The sequence below is a fragment of the Bubalus bubalis genome, chromosome 6, assembly GCF_019923935.1.
Source record: "Bubalus bubalis isolate 160015118507 breed Murrah chromosome 6, NDDB_SH_1, whole genome shotgun sequence".
NCBI lineage: Eukaryota > Metazoa > Chordata > Mammalia > Artiodactyla > Bovidae > Bubalus > Bubalus bubalis.
In genome coordinates this window covers 29,131,700-29,149,378 of record NC_059162.1, presented here as the reverse complement: position 1 = coordinate 29,149,378, position 17,679 = coordinate 29,131,700, and the positions used below count along the sequence as shown (strand labels likewise).

General features: G+C 34.2%; 1 protein-coding gene across 3 annotated transcripts in view; it reads right to left on the bottom strand.

Moving 5' to 3' along the window:
• Positions 1–462: 462 nt before the first annotated feature.
• Positions 463–17,679, bottom strand: part of TRIM33 (tripartite motif containing 33) — a 141,724-nt gene continuing 124,507 nt past the window's right edge. For 2 of the 3 annotated variants that reach the window (XM_025288048.3, XM_044944520.2), the window contains exons 13-20: positions 17,023–17,086; positions 14,614–14,773; positions 12,901–13,250; positions 10,208–10,331; positions 9,045–9,119; positions 6,913–7,065; positions 5,482–5,532; positions 463–5,402 (exon numbers count right to left, since the gene is read on the bottom strand). In XM_025288048.3, coding sequence (XP_025143833.1) covers positions 5,190–5,402; positions 5,482–5,532; positions 6,913–7,065; positions 9,045–9,119; positions 10,208–10,331; positions 12,901–13,250; positions 14,614–14,773; positions 17,023–17,086 — 1,190 coding nt within the window. In that variant the 3' untranslated portion in view covers positions 463–5,189. The remainder of the gene's footprint in view (positions 5,403–5,481; positions 5,533–6,912; positions 7,066–9,044; positions 9,120–10,207; positions 10,332–12,900; positions 13,251–14,613; positions 14,774–17,022; positions 17,087–17,679) is intronic. The other variant, XM_025288049.3, reaches the window with a different exon arrangement.

The window sequence follows — 17,679 nt, the reverse complement described above, 5'->3', positions numbered from 1 at the left end:
TTGTTGACCTCAGTGAAAAAGCCCCAAGCCCTTTTTATTATAACTTTCTGCATGAAAAGGATCCTGCTCCGTTCTTCAGCGTAGTATTTTACTACTCCAATTTACATTCAATTCCAGTTAAACTGACCCTTTCAGTCCTGGAATACAAAAATGTTCTCTTTTACTTTTAGGCTTCTGTATATTTACTCTCTTCATTTTCTCTTTTACCTGGTCCTGTCTTTTATGAGTGAGAGAGATCATTTCCCTGATGAACAAAATTTGGGGTTAGATCCTTCTCTGTGTTACTAACTATATTCTGTGTTAATCCCTATCATTCTCAAATTGAGTATAAACATTTGGGAGGGCATGGACTGTATTTTATCTTGTTCATGAAAGTATCTCCAGTGCCTCACAGAGTATAAATTTTTAAAATCTAAGTGATTAAGTCTCAAAGAGGAGGAAGAAAAAAGAAATTCATTTGAAAACTTTTTCAATTTTCTAATTTAATAGAAATAACCAAAACAATGTGGCTTTCAAACAAGGTTTTAAACTAATCTAATACAACTTCTACAACACATTCCAGAGCATTATAACAAGAAATATTTACAGGCAGCTAATGTATTAAATAACCATGAAAAGAAAACCTTGCTTTTATTACACACCAGCAAAAAACACAGGAATAGAACAATTAGAAACTGCAACCTTGTTTCAAAAAAATTAAATATGATTATTTAGAGAATACAATACCACAGAAACAGCACTTTTTCTTTCAGAATCATATTGAAGGGTAGTTAACTATGTGCAAAAAAAAGTAACTGTAGTATTAGTAATAATAATGAGGGGAGAGAAGAGGGGAATAATAATGAGGGGAAACAAGGAACTAGTAAGGCTGTGAATTTAACCCTTTCGTGTGTAGGTATGTCTACATAGAAAATCAAAAGGCTTTCAAATTGCACAAATCTTGTTATAGGCTTATATACATGTTTCACTGTGATTTAAAATATAATTAATGCCTACATTTTTCAGACTAGGAGCAGACATGCATTTCGTCCTTAAGATTGAAATTTAGGCCACACTTGAAAGGGAATATTGCAGTGGCACTTGCAAGATCATTCCAGTGCCCTCCCACATACAAATCTGGAGAATTTAAAAGAACAGCACTTTTAACTTTAAAGATCACTTGCTAGAAAAGGGCTAAACTTAATTTTGTACATTTTGTAGTTTGATTATAATAAATATTTCCAAATTGACTTATTTTTGAAGATAATTTTGTTTCTCAGATACAATAAAAATATATAAAAGACCACAAAGGCAAACACAAGGAACTAAGATGGAAGAAATACTATACGTGCATTTTGACCAAGTAAAAGAAACCATTATATCAAGAGTATATGTTGAAATCTGAAATGTCTATGTAAACTGTGGCATATAAATTTTCTTAAAAAAGTACCTTCGATTTTTTTTACTCAAATGCCTACTTTTAAAAAAATATGCAACTTTCCCCAATTTTTAAAATAAAATGCCACAATATATTGTCATTAGGTCCAGCATACATTTAAATTCCTTAATTTTTAAAAGATAGATTGGGTGATATGCATACAAACCTTCCTATAAAATCACCATCCATGAGAGGATTATGACATGCTATTAGGCAACAGACTTAAAGCAGTGTTATTGCTTTATCAAGGAGAAGTTAACTGTGAGAAATAAACATCCAGGTCTGGTATATGATGATCAAGTTGTGATTCACCTAACACCTTGGATCACCTCAAGCAGATTATTAATATAGACAGTATGAGTTAAGAATTCATGGCATGACTTAAGAACTTGATTGAATTGTTGGGGAGGGTAGACTACTATAAAACTACTCACTGATCCAATGTTGAGTATGCAAATAAGCAGTGCTGACCTCAAGAAATGACATTTTTTATACTTCATATGTTGTATACTAGTGGGCATGGGTAAGGGATTTTAAAAGGCCAAGGGAGAAGGGGCCACAGCATTTACTCCATTTTAAATACTAAGAGAATAATGGATGGTAGGCCACAACCCAAGAGCATAGTCCAATAAACCTACGACTACTGGCTTATTAAAACTAATCACTAATAGTTACATGGCAGGATACCTGCTGAGGTAATTGATAAATCCACAATTTGCAGACTATAAACCTTTTGCTTCTATTTAAAAGTGTTATTTCTTTGGAGTAACTAAAAATCTCAATGTTGTAACAAAAAAATTAGAATTAACCAACTTTAAAATTTATTTAAAATTTCCTTATATAAGAATAGAAGTCAGAAAGTACCTTGTTGATTCCAAAAAGAATAATTTTGACGGTGGATTCAATGCCTCAACCTTTCTCTAGTAATGATTTTATGTTTCAGTAGAACTTGACCTACAACTTAACCATACTTTGGAACACATACATGCTTCACCTTGCAAAGCAATTCTCTCATTCACTATATCAGCTGAGCCAAGTGCTAAAAAATACAAATTTAGGCCACAGGAACAGACCGAGGAACACTTTGTTCTTAGTGGAAATCAAAAATGAAGTGTGGTGAAAGTTTAAGAAAACATTTAACATCTTCAAATCAAAAATACTACCTTTTAACAAAGAATACAATTTTAAGGGAGTATTAAAACAAACTGACTTCAGGGATTGATATTCAATGTTTGTCTTTTTAAAACATTAATGAACAGGAAAATGTAAGATATCTGAATATAAATTTTTTATACTTTAACAGGCATGTTTAGTGAGTAAATCAGCTTAGAAACACAATGAATGATAAATGTGAAAGAAAAAAAGGTTTAATGAAATCTACAGTGAATACCTTTATATAATGGTGGTTTGTTGATAAGTTATATAATTTAACAGTTAATTCCTCATCAGTATGAACCTACCTTCTGTTAACAGAAATGGAACCTATTAAATGCTGGCAATAACTGGCTTTTTAAGAACCAATATTAAAAGAAGATAAAAACCAAAATCTCCATCTGACATGTAAATGTCTTTAAGGGAACACATTAGCTTTTAAGGCCCCAAATATCAAATATTTTACTTATAATTTGTTTCTGGTAGAATGTGTTATCTAAGACCATGAAAAGGATTCACATGAAGAGCAAGCACAAACTATCAGCACTCAATGGCTTGGCAAAATGAATTACATTGCTACTCATCACTTCCCAAAATGTGCCCTTAGGTAGTAAGTCTCCTGATAAACAGAAATCATGAATGTTGTAGGAAAGAGGAAAATGCACATAGATAAAAGTATTTTAAAGTAATGTTTCCTTTTTATAAGAAATCTGTTCTAAAGAATTTGAGATTTGAGTAAATTGATAAGTTTTGGTATATGTTTTAAAGTTGAACTTGTAACAACTGAAAAAGCTAAAAGCAAGCCACAGAATGAAGTCAACAGCAATAATGAAACTAATGCACCATCAGAAGGCTTGAATCATATTCATGTTTACCTCCACCGCATGTTAAAGAAAAACAACCCAAAGAAATCTGTGTAATAACTTCTTTAGAGCACTTTATTTGATTCAATACGCACTAAAAAATATTTACCTCTTAGACAATTATGTCAAATAAGTTTTTCTGAGTAGTCTACTGTCTGAACTGTTTAAGCTGAATTTTTAAAAAGGCAAATGATTTGCCACAAATATGCTGACATCTGAAAAATATCTAATGGCAAGTCTTCTATTTTGGTCACTTTACATTCTAATATGTCCATACAAAAGTAGGACTAAAATTTTTAACTCAACAAAAGAGAAGCCTGTACACAGTCTAGAACACACATCTTGGATCTGAGCATCACAAATGAAGAGAAGAAAAATGAAACAGAGCCAAGGTGATTTTATCTGCCTCGGGTGCTAAAATCAGGGTCGTAAAGGTGGGTCTACTCCAGTAACCATTCAAGTGGGGATTGATTGGCTCATCTTCAGGATATACTTACAGGTCTGTTCTAAGTCCTTAAAGCCCCCAGTCCATGCAAATGTCCCACTTGGTGGACGGATGAGTAATCTAACCCCACCGGGTTTATTTCAATATTTTGATATTTTAATAATAAGCTGCTTCTGAAGATTTTCTGAGAAGTCTGTTCTCTATTAAAATAAGATAGAACCTCAAAATATGAATGTGAACATTAGAAATAGACAGCATATATTACAAATCCATTCTTGATAGGAACATTAGTAAGAATACATATTAGTTTAAAAAACAGGCTCAGCAAATGTTGCTGATCTGCCAGAAGTTTTAGTTCACTATTTACAAATAAGACAAAGTGAAATACAGAAAATTTTACACATTTGGTAGTTGACAGATAACTGTTTGCCAATAGTGGTCTATCAGAAAACCGATATGAAGGAAGACGGGGTAAGAGCCAGCTGTCACCTCAATCAAATTTTAAATGTACAGAAAACTAGATTAATTTTCAAACAACCATTCTACCTTTCATGGGAATAAATGTGTGATCAGATGATTTGATTGGGAAGTACAATTCTGTGGAAGTGTTTTCTGGAAATGATTATTATAAATGATCTGCTACTGAAAAGTTACCATATTTATTTCAGTAGAACACTAGAGTTGATTAAACGATGTTCAATAGGCATGTTTCCCAAAGTCTTTAAGTATGAACAGAAAATCTACTGTTGAATTCTTTAAACCAATATAAAAACTAAGGCCCAACAGCATCAAAACGAGATAAAATATAATGGCATGATCTAATGTACATCTGCACTGATTGATATCAAAGTGGAATCTGAGAACGTTGATTTTTGACTAGAAAATAACCCAGTATTGTATATGTGTGAAGGGAGAGACATGAAAGTTGTTTTAGTAAATGTGCACTCTAGTCCAAAGAGACAACTTAACCAGTGACATGATCCTTAAGTACTTGAACACTCAGTATTTGCACCAATCAATACCAAATGATCATCAACATCAGCCCATTCTAGCAATCAGAACCATTCTCTGAAGTAACAGAAATCTTCAAATCATTTCACTTTGACTTTTGTTTTCACTTTTAAAGTTGCAAATAGAGTCCTTTCCCCCTTTCTTGACCAGAATGCGTTTTCTGTCCATTATTTCAATCTAATACTGTGTAAAAGCTATCATCTTCTTCAAGAAGGAGCCCACTGTAGGCAGGATATTCCAGCAACACTTAAATAGAAGTTTTTCTTTCTTTTTTGAACAACTGGTTTAAGTTCATGTCATTTTACTTTATATGTACTGGTCTCTCATCTGACTTTAGGCGTTTTCTGCGGGGCTGAATAAAGTCTTCATCAGAGTCCTCAGTTACCTCACCATCATCCTCTTCCTGCTCAAACTCTGGCAAAGGTGCGAAGGTCCTGTCTGAGTAGATCTCTGTGAGTTTATCTTCAAAGTACAATGCAACTGCTTTCCCTGCCTGAGCTACTTCTGAATCAGCCTGCAAGCAAAAGATAGGAATATTCACCTATTGGTAATGCATATTCCTTCACCAAGTTTGCATGGTCTGAAAAGCTTACCTTCAAATTAATCTCTTGTGTTTCTGCATAAACTTGAACAACTTTCATCATCTAAAAAGGATACCAGAGTCAAAAAAAAAAAAGGGAAATTATAATCCTTTCTAAAGTTATAAGACTGCATAGGATTGGCGACGAAAGTCAGCCATAATAGGGGGAACAAACTGCTATGACCAGTTCAAGAGCTTCCTAAAATTATACAGAACATGGACCCACTTTCTTTACAAAGCTATTATTAAAGCTACTGTGAAATTTTCTCAAAATTCTGAATTAGTGAGGTCAACCTGAATAGGAGTTGCAAAAAATTATTTGAAACAAATATAAGAAATGTTTTTTTTTTTTTTTTAAACCGACAAGCTTTCAACAATCAATCAGAATTCCATCTGTGTGGTAATTTGTTAATCATAAATTGTTTAACTATCATTAAAATAGGTCTTCTTCCTGGCAAATGTTATTAGCTATGGCTCATGAAAGCATACTTATTTGAAAATATCTGAATTAGAAAATAAGACAAGAAATCTGGGACTGTATTAATTTAACTTCAAGAGAATGAGGTTTTACTACATTCTCTGTGACACACTGCTATAAAGGCAACAAAACTTATCACTGATATTTTTAATATGAAATTAAAAAGCCACCTAGATGCTCCTAGAGGCAACTCGGAGTACATTTCACATGTCAATGTGAATTTTTTAGTAATATTCATACGGCATTCAAATTTTATCAGCAATAAAGAAACTTCTAGTAATCTGAAGATTTTGTGGATTCTCATCCATTTTCTTCTCTTATAATAATTAAAATATTCCTTAACAAAAAAGAAATTTGACCTTCCCAAAGATAACAAAAACATCCCTGAGGGTGATATACATCACATTTCTACTAAAGGCACGGATAGCTCATCTTTATTCTCAAAAAAAATACGTAACCAAAGTTAATGAAAGTCATATTGCTGAGATGTTGAGAAAACTCAACGTTGTACACTCTGGGTTACTAGTCAAGATGAGCCACTTGAGTTTATACTTTTAAGGTTCTACATTTATATGGTCACGAATGAAATCAAAGACACTGGTACAAATCCCTTTCCTAAATGTATCCAAAATGTAGGCTTGTATGTAATCATTTCCTACAAAATGTACTTAACTACAGACTATTTTCTATACTTATCTCAAACCTCAACATATTCAGGAAGGGATAGCCAATAATATTCTTAATTTATTACATTATATTTAAGTATATATTTCAAATTATATACAGTAAACTTTCTTTGGAACTGTGGATGCAATCAAATTTTACTTTTGACAGACCTGGAGTAGAATAATTTTTTCAAATCAACAGAAAAAAATCTCTTGGCAGGGAAAACAAAATCCAGTAACAAAATAAGCAAACAAACAAAAACTAATAATCCAAGACTCTATAGTTTAGAAGCTAACATACTTCATTAAACCTTTCACAGTTCTTGAAGATCAAACGAACATCAGCCACAAAATCATCTGGGATTTGGTAGTGTTGGGAATGTTTTTTCTGAAGCTTCTTTTTCACGGTGGATAAATCCATTGGTTTCTTTATAATTTTATAGTAGTTTGGTATCTAAAGAAACAAATAAGGATAGATAAGGATTCTCCAAAAATGCCAAAGTGTTTAATTTGAAAATGCGATGTATATTAATGTTAGAGAAAAATGTGTTGATTAAGCCAGCTGTGTGCAAATGTGGAATATAGTGAATTGTACTTGAAATCTTCTGTCACAATTACATGAAAATCAAATCACATTCAGAATATGTGGTAGTCTCCTTGGTCTTCCATGAAGGACCCAAAGTTCCATGTTTAATAAGGAAATTAAGGGGGGAAAAAAAATCAATCAGCAAGGATAGCCAACCACTAGTGTTAGGGACACACCTTGCCCATCAGAATTGTATGACTTTAAAATAAGGAAAGAAGATTACAAAATGTATTGCTATAGAATATGGTATCCTTTATAGAGGATAAAACCTTATATCACAGAACTCTGAACATAGCAACAGAGGTGAGACTGTAGTGACACAAGAAAAAATTTTTATTAACCATTTAGTTGCCATGCCTTTCTCTAGGGGATCTTCCTAACCCAAGAATTAAACCTGGGTCTCCTGCATTGCAGGCCGATTCTTTACCATCTTCAGCCACCAAGAAAGCCCCTATTATCCACTTAGTGGTCATGCTTGGGCATTCTGGCCCCAACTCCTGGGCAGAAATCTGTATCTTTGCAAAAATAACTGAACACAGAGAAACAATTTAAAAAGTTCATTAAAAGAAAATGTTGGAAAGTAATTTTCTACCGTAAAGTCCCTGAACTTGAAGACCAGACAGACTTCCTGGTGTCAGATGATTACTATCTGAACAAAATGTCTTCCTTGTACCTAGAACCTTTTACTCTTTCCATTTCTAAGCCTCCCTAAGTAAACAAATTACTATTCAATACCCTATATAACAGGTCTGGTATTCAATAATATCTTAATTCAACAATCAATAGCAAGCAAATACAATATGTGTAGAATATTCTTATCACATTTATAATGTATCCCTGGTATTCCTTTTACTATAGGATTTTAGAGTCTTTATTCCTTACAAAAACCTGCTTACAAAAACCTGCTTTAAGAAAAACAAAGCGCAAAGGCTTGGAAATTCTCCCCACATTCTCCCCACAGTCTTCTATTAATCTTGATTGTTCATAAAAGAGGGCTTATGAAGGCAAAACCATTATAAAAGGTTCAACGTTACACTTTTATTCAAATTAATACTTGCATAGAGATTTTTCTCCCCAAGGTACAGATCTTAGAATCAATCATACAAATGAATTTTAGAAATAATTTTGTTCAAATTCCCTCTCTGTAGTTAAAAGTAGAGGCAGAAAATTATGTCAATCTCCCCAGCTATAAGGCTGGTTAATGGCAGAACTAGGAGAAGTCAAGTGTTCTAATTCCTAGTTCAAGACTCTTTCAATTATACCTGTAGCTGTAACCCTCATGTCCATTTTAAAAGTAAAGAGGATGTGGAAATCATACAACTGAATTTTAGAAATAATTTCATTCAAATTCCCCCTCTATAGTTAAAAGTAGAGGCAGAAAATTATGTACATCTCCCCAGCTATGAGGCTGGTTAATGGCAGAACTTGGAGAAGTCAAGTGTTCTAATTCCTAGTTCAAGACTCTTTCAATTATACCTGTAGCTGTAACCCTTATGTCTATTTTAAAAGTAAAAGAGGATGTGGAAATTAAGTTTTGATCAGAGCAACAGTCTTTAAAAACAAACTACAATTTCAACAGTGAAACTCATATCCATTGAGCCCTAATAACACAGTAAGTACTTCTTATTACGCAAAAATTTTATCAAATACTATGCTAAAATTATTTTACACAGGTTATTGTACAGAATCCTGAAAATAATCCAATGAGGGAAGAAACCGTTTTAGAGACTGGATGAAGAGATTATTCAAGCCTGAGTTTTAACATCAGCAGACTAAAGCCAGACACCATAGTCTTAAATATTATACTAAACTTATTCACCAAGAAAGTACTAAGGTAAACAACTCACCGAAGCAGGAACTGGTTCCTGGAATTCAATACTTAATTCATGGCAATAGAGGTAAAGCAGAAGACGTTCACATTTCTGGCCCAAGAAAAGAAAAGAAAACCCATGAACTGTTTTCCCCCCTAAAAAGATATTCTTGAAAATGAGGACTTTATCAGTATAAAGTATTACTACAATAAACTGAAGATAAGCTCTCTACATACTAGCTATCTTCCTACATATAGCTTATACTAGCTGTAAATACAAAAGAAAACTACCTGTTTCCCACTTAGTTCTGAGACTGCGACTACCTTCTATCCTACTGTATATAACTTATTTACCTACTATTACTTCTTATTGCTACTCATTTTAATTCCCCAAGACAGGCGAGACACATGCTATTCCCTTTCTCTTTGAAAGGATTCTGCTCAGGTTCAAAATGAAATAAAAACTGTGTCTTCTCAATCCAATTCAAGAATTTTGTTATACAATCAGAAATATTTTTGTAACACTCTAAACACATACTTTCTCCTCAAAGATAGTGGAAGATGGATTTATGCATTAGATCAAAGTCAAACAAATCGTAACAGCCACAGAAGTCTGTGAAAGATATTCTCTGTCTTTGGAGATCAGGGTACAGAACAGATCAGCAGAAATCTGAGTGAAATGATGAGGATTTTGGATTTCATTCTTAATATGATGGGTGCTTAGAGGATTTTAAGCATGGAAGCGACAGACCTGTTTACATATTTTAAAAAGAACACAATGTACTGCATAGAAAATGGACTGCAAGGGTCAAGAGTAGAATCAGGTTTGGTGAAAAGATCTTCTAATTTCTGGCTTGAGCAAGAGATGACTGATGGTACTATTTGTTGGAAATTACTGAGACAGGAAAGCAGTTTTTATGTCATTATTTTCTTGCCTTCGTTTTTTGAAGGAGAGGATAAGAAACCAAGATTAGGCTGGGAAATGTTAAGTGTGAGAAAGCTAAATTTAAGAGCCTAGAGCTAAAGGCTCTGTAAGGTCTATAGACAAAGATTTCAGAAGTCATGAACGTATATACCATCAGATAATGTGATTAAAATATGAAAATTTACCAGGTTATATGTATGTTACACTGAAGGAAAAAAAAAATGTATAGACAGACAACTACAGAATCCCTAGTAACAAATCAACTTGCCACTTACCCTTTGGTCCACGGGGCTTAAGCCCTGTGCAGTTTTCCCCTTCTTACTATGTTGCAAATTATCACAATCGTATTCAACTTCTGGCTTCCCAATATCTCTGCAAAATGTGCATATCCAGTCCCCACTAAAGAAGGAAACAGGCAGTCAGTCTTTGTAATTATAACAAAACTCACTCTAGGAAAGCTAGCTCTCTAGAGGTTGTCTTCAGTTTCCTTGTTTTCTTTCCTTTTCAGTTTTTGTGGAACCAAAGAGGTACAATTTTTGCCAAATCTCATAAAGTGAAGTTATGTGATTAAAAACGTCCCAAAATGTCTCCATTCTTCAACTGATTACCTTCTGGAAAGCAATATAAAACCACTACCTCCATTAAAAATGGGTCTCGTCATAGCACAAAGCTGATGATCAGCACTTGCAGCGTAAGACCAATTTTTTCAAGACCCCAGTATTATCACCACAGTGACTTCATACACATGAAGAAGAAAGGAATACAGGATACAGAGGTCCTGAGGTATCTTCTTTTGGCATACAATGCCAAAAATAAAACAATTATATCTTCATAGCTAGTCTTTTAAATCTGCTCAGTTAATAGTTTGTTTACATCAGGATTTCTATCAAGCTATAAACTCCAATTTGATTACTTCGTATGCATTTTCTCCTTTCCCTCCCTCATCTCACACACACATATATATATACAAACATATTCTAAGGATTATACTAACACTATGTCACCTTTTCAATTCTTCCCAAAGCATCTGCCTTTGAGAGAAAGTTTTCAGTGGCAAAATTCTAACGTTCCAGCAGATGTTACTATCCAAAGGAAACAAAAGTATAAAAAGCTTTAATTTCAAGACCAAAATGTCAATGCCTTTCTTTTCTGAAAGAGTAAACAAAAAGAAAGCTCTTATTACAGCTATGGCAAGTGACTATACCTTCTAAAATTTAGGTAAAATTACAATTCTTCAGAAAAATATTTTTCAAAAAGGGTAGCACTATTCAACTAAAACCATTGCTGCTTAGGAATCTGAGAGAAAATGTGAATCTTTATCTAGAGGCAAAAAGAAACTGAGCTTTCCAAAGGACACTTAAAAAATTTTCGGGTTAGAGATGGAGAAGAAGGAAGGCTCAAAGAATTAAGTATGATTCTATTATTTTATGGTCTCTGAAATCAACTGGAGATGAAATAGCATAAACATAAATATGTTAAATGGAAGGGGAGAAAAAGAGCTCCAAATTCTACCACCTGTAGATAAAGAAACTAATCCCTGAAAATCAGTGAACTGTCCAAGTTAGTTAGTTCACTACAGAATTATGACGAGACTACAGGCGTCATCACCAAGCCCAGCACATGTGTTCTACTGTGTTAGCTGCTATCATCAGTTTGTACTGCTGCTGCTGGTGCTGCTGCTAAGTCGCTTCAGTCGTGTCCGACTCTGCGACCCCAACGACAGCAGCCCATCAGGCTCCACCGTCCCTGGGATTCTCCAGGCAAGAACACTGGAGTGGGTTGCCATTGCCTTCTCCAATGCATGAAAGTGAAAAGTGAAAGTGAAGTCGCTCAGTTGTATCCGACTCTTATTAGAGACCCCATGGACTGCAGCCTACCAGGCTCCTCCATCCATGGGATTTTCCAGCCAAGAGTGCTGGAGTAGGGTGCCATCGCCTTCTCTAAGTTTGTACTGAATGCTCATCAATTAATATTTTAATGCTTGAAACCAGATTTACTTGCCATGGGGTCATACAATCCAGGGACAGTGCTCATATGCTGCCCAAATCTTTATTTATCCTTACCCCCATGCTATTCTCTTCTGAATAAGGATCTCAGTAACTCTCCACTCTAAAGTTAATGTCTGAATAAGGATCTCAGTAACTCTCCACTCTAAAGTTAATGACTAAAAGACATCTCAACTAGAGGATCAAGGAAAAAGTCTGAGAAAAGTCTGAGTCTAACCCTCAGGCAGGCACTACTAATGAAATGCTTCCAGTAGTGAAGATGAAGCTATTCTTCAAAAAACACTTGACTTTAAAGGTGTTTTCACAAAGTATTTTTTTCTTTAAAATGTCTTCCAAGAGCTTTCAAACATTAAAAAAGTAGGTTTTGGGTAAGAGCCAATAGAGTTGCCTAAAACTGAATACTATTCATAATTATTATAGACCTTATCAAAAATGATAGCAACAGATTAAGAAATTATCTTCAACTAAGTTTCTCAATACTCTAGTCCACCGCTCCTCATAATTTAGAGGTTCATCTAATTTGCTTATATGAAGTATAAACTGAAGGTGAGTAAATAGTCTATTTTTTATCACTAATGCATAACTTAGATCTTGGACATTTCTTCACTTACCTGTTAATTTCTCTAGAATGTAATGGAGTAATGGGCTTCCCTGTTGACTCAGGTGGTAAAGAATCCGTGTGCAATACAGGAGACCTGGGTTCAATCCCTGGGTTGGGAAGATCCCCTAGAGAAGGGAATTGCTACCCGCTCCAGAATTCTTGCCTGGAGAATTCACTGACACAGGAGCCTGGCAGGCTACAGTCCATGGGGTGGCAAAGAGTTGGACACAACTGAACAACTTTCACTTCACTTCACACAATACTAGGCATTGGTTAAGGAGGCCATCTGTCCAGAATAACTTTATTTTTTTAGCTCATAAAAAACAACAACAACAACAACAAAATCAGTTATCACTTGTACCTTGGAAAGCTAAGAAGTGTTGGAACATGACAAGTTAGATGAAAGACCTTTGGACATTTTTCACAGCACAAGAGATCCCCTCCATTTTGGCAGACAGCACACCAATCTTCATTTGGGTCATCATCTTTGCTGCTGCCATCTCCTCCAATCCTTGCCGACCTGTGCATGAGGCTTCGAACTGGGGACTTTCCATTAACAAGGCTGTTGAGCCCTGACTGTTTGCAGCTTTCATTCATATCTGCAGGTTCCGTTTTCACGTGGTTTTCCAGGCTTGTTAATGTATCCAACTCACTCTCTAGATGCAGGTTGGTTGAAAGAGGTGGTGTCAAGCTACTCTCAGGACTGCTCAACTAAAACAAAGCAAGGACAAATTCTTGAAGAATCATTTAATCCTTATGGCATGCATTCTGTGTGCTACTGTGGGTGTGTTTACAACATGATATACTGACATAGCTTAATTATTTTGGAATTTATTGTAAAATTGCTTGAAATCATATCAGTAATATGAAAAATGAAAATAACCCCAAAATTATTTTGGCATGTTCATAAATGATTTTAGGGCGCAGTCTCTATACTGTTGGTTCACTTGATAATAAAGGAATTAAACTGTTAAGCATGTCGATTGGGAAGTAAGTATAGGGGTATTCTCCTATAGACAGCTGGCTATATGAACTCTGTTGCACAGATTTTCCCCCCTTTCTATTGGCTTTATTTTTTTTAACCATTACTTTTAATTAAAGTATAGTTAATCTACAATGTTGTTGGTTTCAGGTATACAGCAAAGTGATTCAGTTATATATGTACTTTTTTTCAGAGTTTTTTAATGGGTTATTACAAGATACTGAATACAGTTCACTGTGCTTCCTACATGATAGGTCCTTCCTTGTCACATAGCTTTTGAAAAGGATTTTGAACTATTCTTCTGCCCACTTATCATCCTACTAATATAGAAAGACTGTGACAATGTAAAATCTTTCACCACCTTTTTGCACTGTTTTTCAGGGGAACTTTCCAAACCAAATTCTGAATGAAGAGATAACAGTACTCTCTAAATCTACAGAGTTGAAATTTCTATGTGCCAACCATGTAGAAAATTAGACATAAATTGTAAGTAGGAAGAAAAGAACCAAGATCAAAATTTCTAAATGAAGAGAGACTTGGGCCTGCCTTCATTCTGTATTATAAATTTTATAAAATGTTCCAGCTGAGGAATTGGTTAATTGTTAAACTGGTTAAAAATTGATTAAAAATTATTAATTGTTATAATTCATAGGCCAAAGGCAATCTTCTCATTACAAAACTCTTTGAGCATTAAACTTCTTTCATGTCAGCAGTCTTAACCCTGAACTCACTGGTCCAGGAAAATGGCCAAGGATTTTTGTGGCTTGAGACTCAATGTGACTAATGAAATGATTAATAAATTTAGAAAAAACTAGAACCCAATTTAGAATCATGGCAAAATTACATGACAAATTACAAACCAAAAGATAGCTTGAAAGGAGTCCTTAATACAAGTCTTTTCTGATCAATTACAGCTGACACTTAGATGGAAAAAGATCAGTTAGAGAAAGAGATCTTTGGCTTATACCAGGCAAAAAAATTTAGAAATGAATACAGGTCCACAGGATCAGTATCCAGACTTACACACACAGAGATGAAATAATCAGTGAAGTGACCTCCTTACATCACTGAACAGTTCCACTGGAACCTTACCATGCAGGCACTCCGTCTGCCATCCTCAGTCTTTTCCTGTTTCACAGCTCCTGAAAAGCTACATATTTCATCTTCAGTGCCAGGTTCTTGCTTGACCTTCACTTGATCAGACTTAAAACTAAGACTGGTCTTCTCAGCAGTTCTTCCTGATGACCCACAGCTAACAAAAACAACAAATAAAGGTCACATATGTTTGACTGCATGGTGTACATTTATATGAAACAACTATATGAAAAGTTCATTAAGTTATACGAAATGTTCATTAAAGTAAAATCAATTTGTTAAGCTCACAGCAGATAAGGATACTTCATAATATGGTTAAGAGGAGTGTATTATAAACGCATAGCTTCAAATTTTAAAAAATGTTTATCTATCTTTCAGAAGACACTAAACACATTTTATCATCTGAGGAACCTACACTACATCATTTAGGGGATCTAGTAAATGATCATTTCCCTAGGCTACTAGTATAGGGACTGCTTCTCTAAATATAATAGAAGTTTAAATTGTTCTCTATCTCCAAAGATCTAAAAACATCAGTAACAGTGGTCCATGAAATGCCCTTCAAAGGAATCACTATTTCAGCTTTTGAGTCCTAATGTGAATTAATGTGAAGAGCAGACTCACTGGAAAAGACCCTGATGCTGGGAAAGACTGAAGGCAAAAGGAGAAGAGGACAGAAGAGGATGAGACAGTTCAATAGCATCACCAACTCAATGGATATGAATTTGAGCAAACTCCAGGAGATAGTGGAGAACAGAGGAGCCTAGCATGCTACAGTCCATGAGGCTGCAAAGAGTCAGACACGACTTAGTGACTGAACAACAACCAAAGGCTAAGAGGGACAGATACGTGACTAACGGCTCTATCTAGATCATAAAGCAAACCACTGGCAAGAGAAGCGAATAAACTTTAAGACTGTATCACTGACAAAAATGAAAACCCTTTTCACTCAATTTGTACTTTTCTACTAAAAGTACTGATTATTTAAAGTGTAATTTAAAAACAAAGAATCAGTCTTCCAAATGCATATACATATAAATAAAAGATTCAATGTATCTTAAATAAAATCCTTACTTTGCACTAAATTATTCAAATTAAAAACAGAAAAATCAGTCTACATTTATTATGTTAACCTTCAGCACAATACATTCTCTCTCTTCCCACACTATACTATCTTAGCTCTCTGTTCACCAAAAAAGTAGAAGAAACCATGAACAATTCAGTAGCAGTGAATTCAGTAGCCCCTAGAACCCATAAGGTTGTCTCAAAGCACTATTTCCCCACTAATATGACCAGGATTCCTTATACATTTCTTGCCTCAGGCCTGAGATCAGCTATTTGTCTAAGATGAACATGTGACATCATTTCACAACAGGAAACAAGAATGTTTAAATGACTACTGGGATTATAGCAAAATAACCAAGAAAAAGTTCGGACAGGCCAAATGGAACAATTTAATCATCAATAAAAATAACATCTAAAATATTAAAATATATAAAATATGTTTAAATATATGAGCTCATAAAGTTAATATTCATTGGTCACTGTTGGAGGGTGCTGGGAATCAACTCATTATTACTAAAATAGGCAAATAAAGAGAATCAATTTATTCTGCTTTTCCAATAATCAAATAGTTGGCAGAAAATTTTTCTTTACAGAAGTATTCAAAGAAGGTGGTATACAGTAACTAAAATATCATTTTCAAGCCAGAAAAAAAAAAAAGCACTGACCATCACTGGTTGCTGTCATAAAAAAATCTCCGTTTTGTGACCCTGACAGTACACATTACCACGGTGAAGTATTATCCCCATCCCTTCACCTCAAATCAAACCTGAATCTAATCAAACCTCCTGACCTAAATAGCAATACAGAGAAAAAAACAAAAGGTAGTTTTTACATGAAAAGATGGGAAAATGAGGAAAACTCTGTAAGAAAAACAATACATTTTTCTTCAATAAATACAATGAGTTTGACCTCAACATACATGTTGATGGCAATGTATAGGGCCTATCTGAATCTGATTAAATAAAAATAATTTTTTAAAACATTTATGAGAAAAATTGGGAAATATGAACATTAACTAGAGCTCTACTGATTAGAGTTAGCTACCAAATATTTTTTAGGTGTATAATGGTTCAATGGTTATAAAACTTTTAAATCCTTACCTTTTAAGTGATATATAGAGAAACAGTTTCAAATAAAATGACAAAACGTCTGAAATTTATTTAAAATAAATTTAGACTGGGGAATGGGTGGGAGTATAGAATAAATAAAGACTGGCCATAACTTGATCATTGTTGAAGATGGCTGAAAAGTATATGGGAGTTCATTACAATAGTCTATTTTTCAAAGTACATATTTGATTTTTCTTAATAAAAATAAAAAAGCTATTAATGTAATACTCACCTGCCTCGACTACCAGTACTAGAAGTACTAGGGGGTCTCACAGGTGTGTGAGAATTGGATAAACCTGAAAATTAATAAGTCAAAATGAATATCTATGCAGGTAAGAAAATTCAGAATTCTACCTACCCACTACAGAATTCAAGTATTATTATAAAGCAATTCAGCAATTCTTGGAAATCAGACCTAGTCTTAGTCTCTAAGTCAAGGATTTCATGTCTAATCATTGGCAACTGTCAATCAGATTTTCTCAGCTGAGCCCAGAAAGCATTCTCAGAATCCTCTCAGAGCAACACTATTCAATCAATGGAAACTACCATATCAAGAGAAAGCTATTTGCCATCCCACCCAAAGTCATTTGATAAATACCCTACTTAGATGCCTATTAATTATTCTTTAAAAGTCCTGGAATGCATTCATTAAACCTCAAAAATCGTATTAATCAAAAAATGTATTAAATGTGGATTTTTCATGAGATGCATCATTAAGTCTGAACTGTTCTAACTCTAGAAATAATGAGGTGGTATGTTTCAGTAAGAAACATGAAAAATACATTCCATAACCACTTCCACAGTGTCCATCTATTTCGAGCTGCTTTAATAATTCATTCATGTCATAGGGTTAATAAAACTGGGACTTTGGAAGAGGTCTCTATCTCAT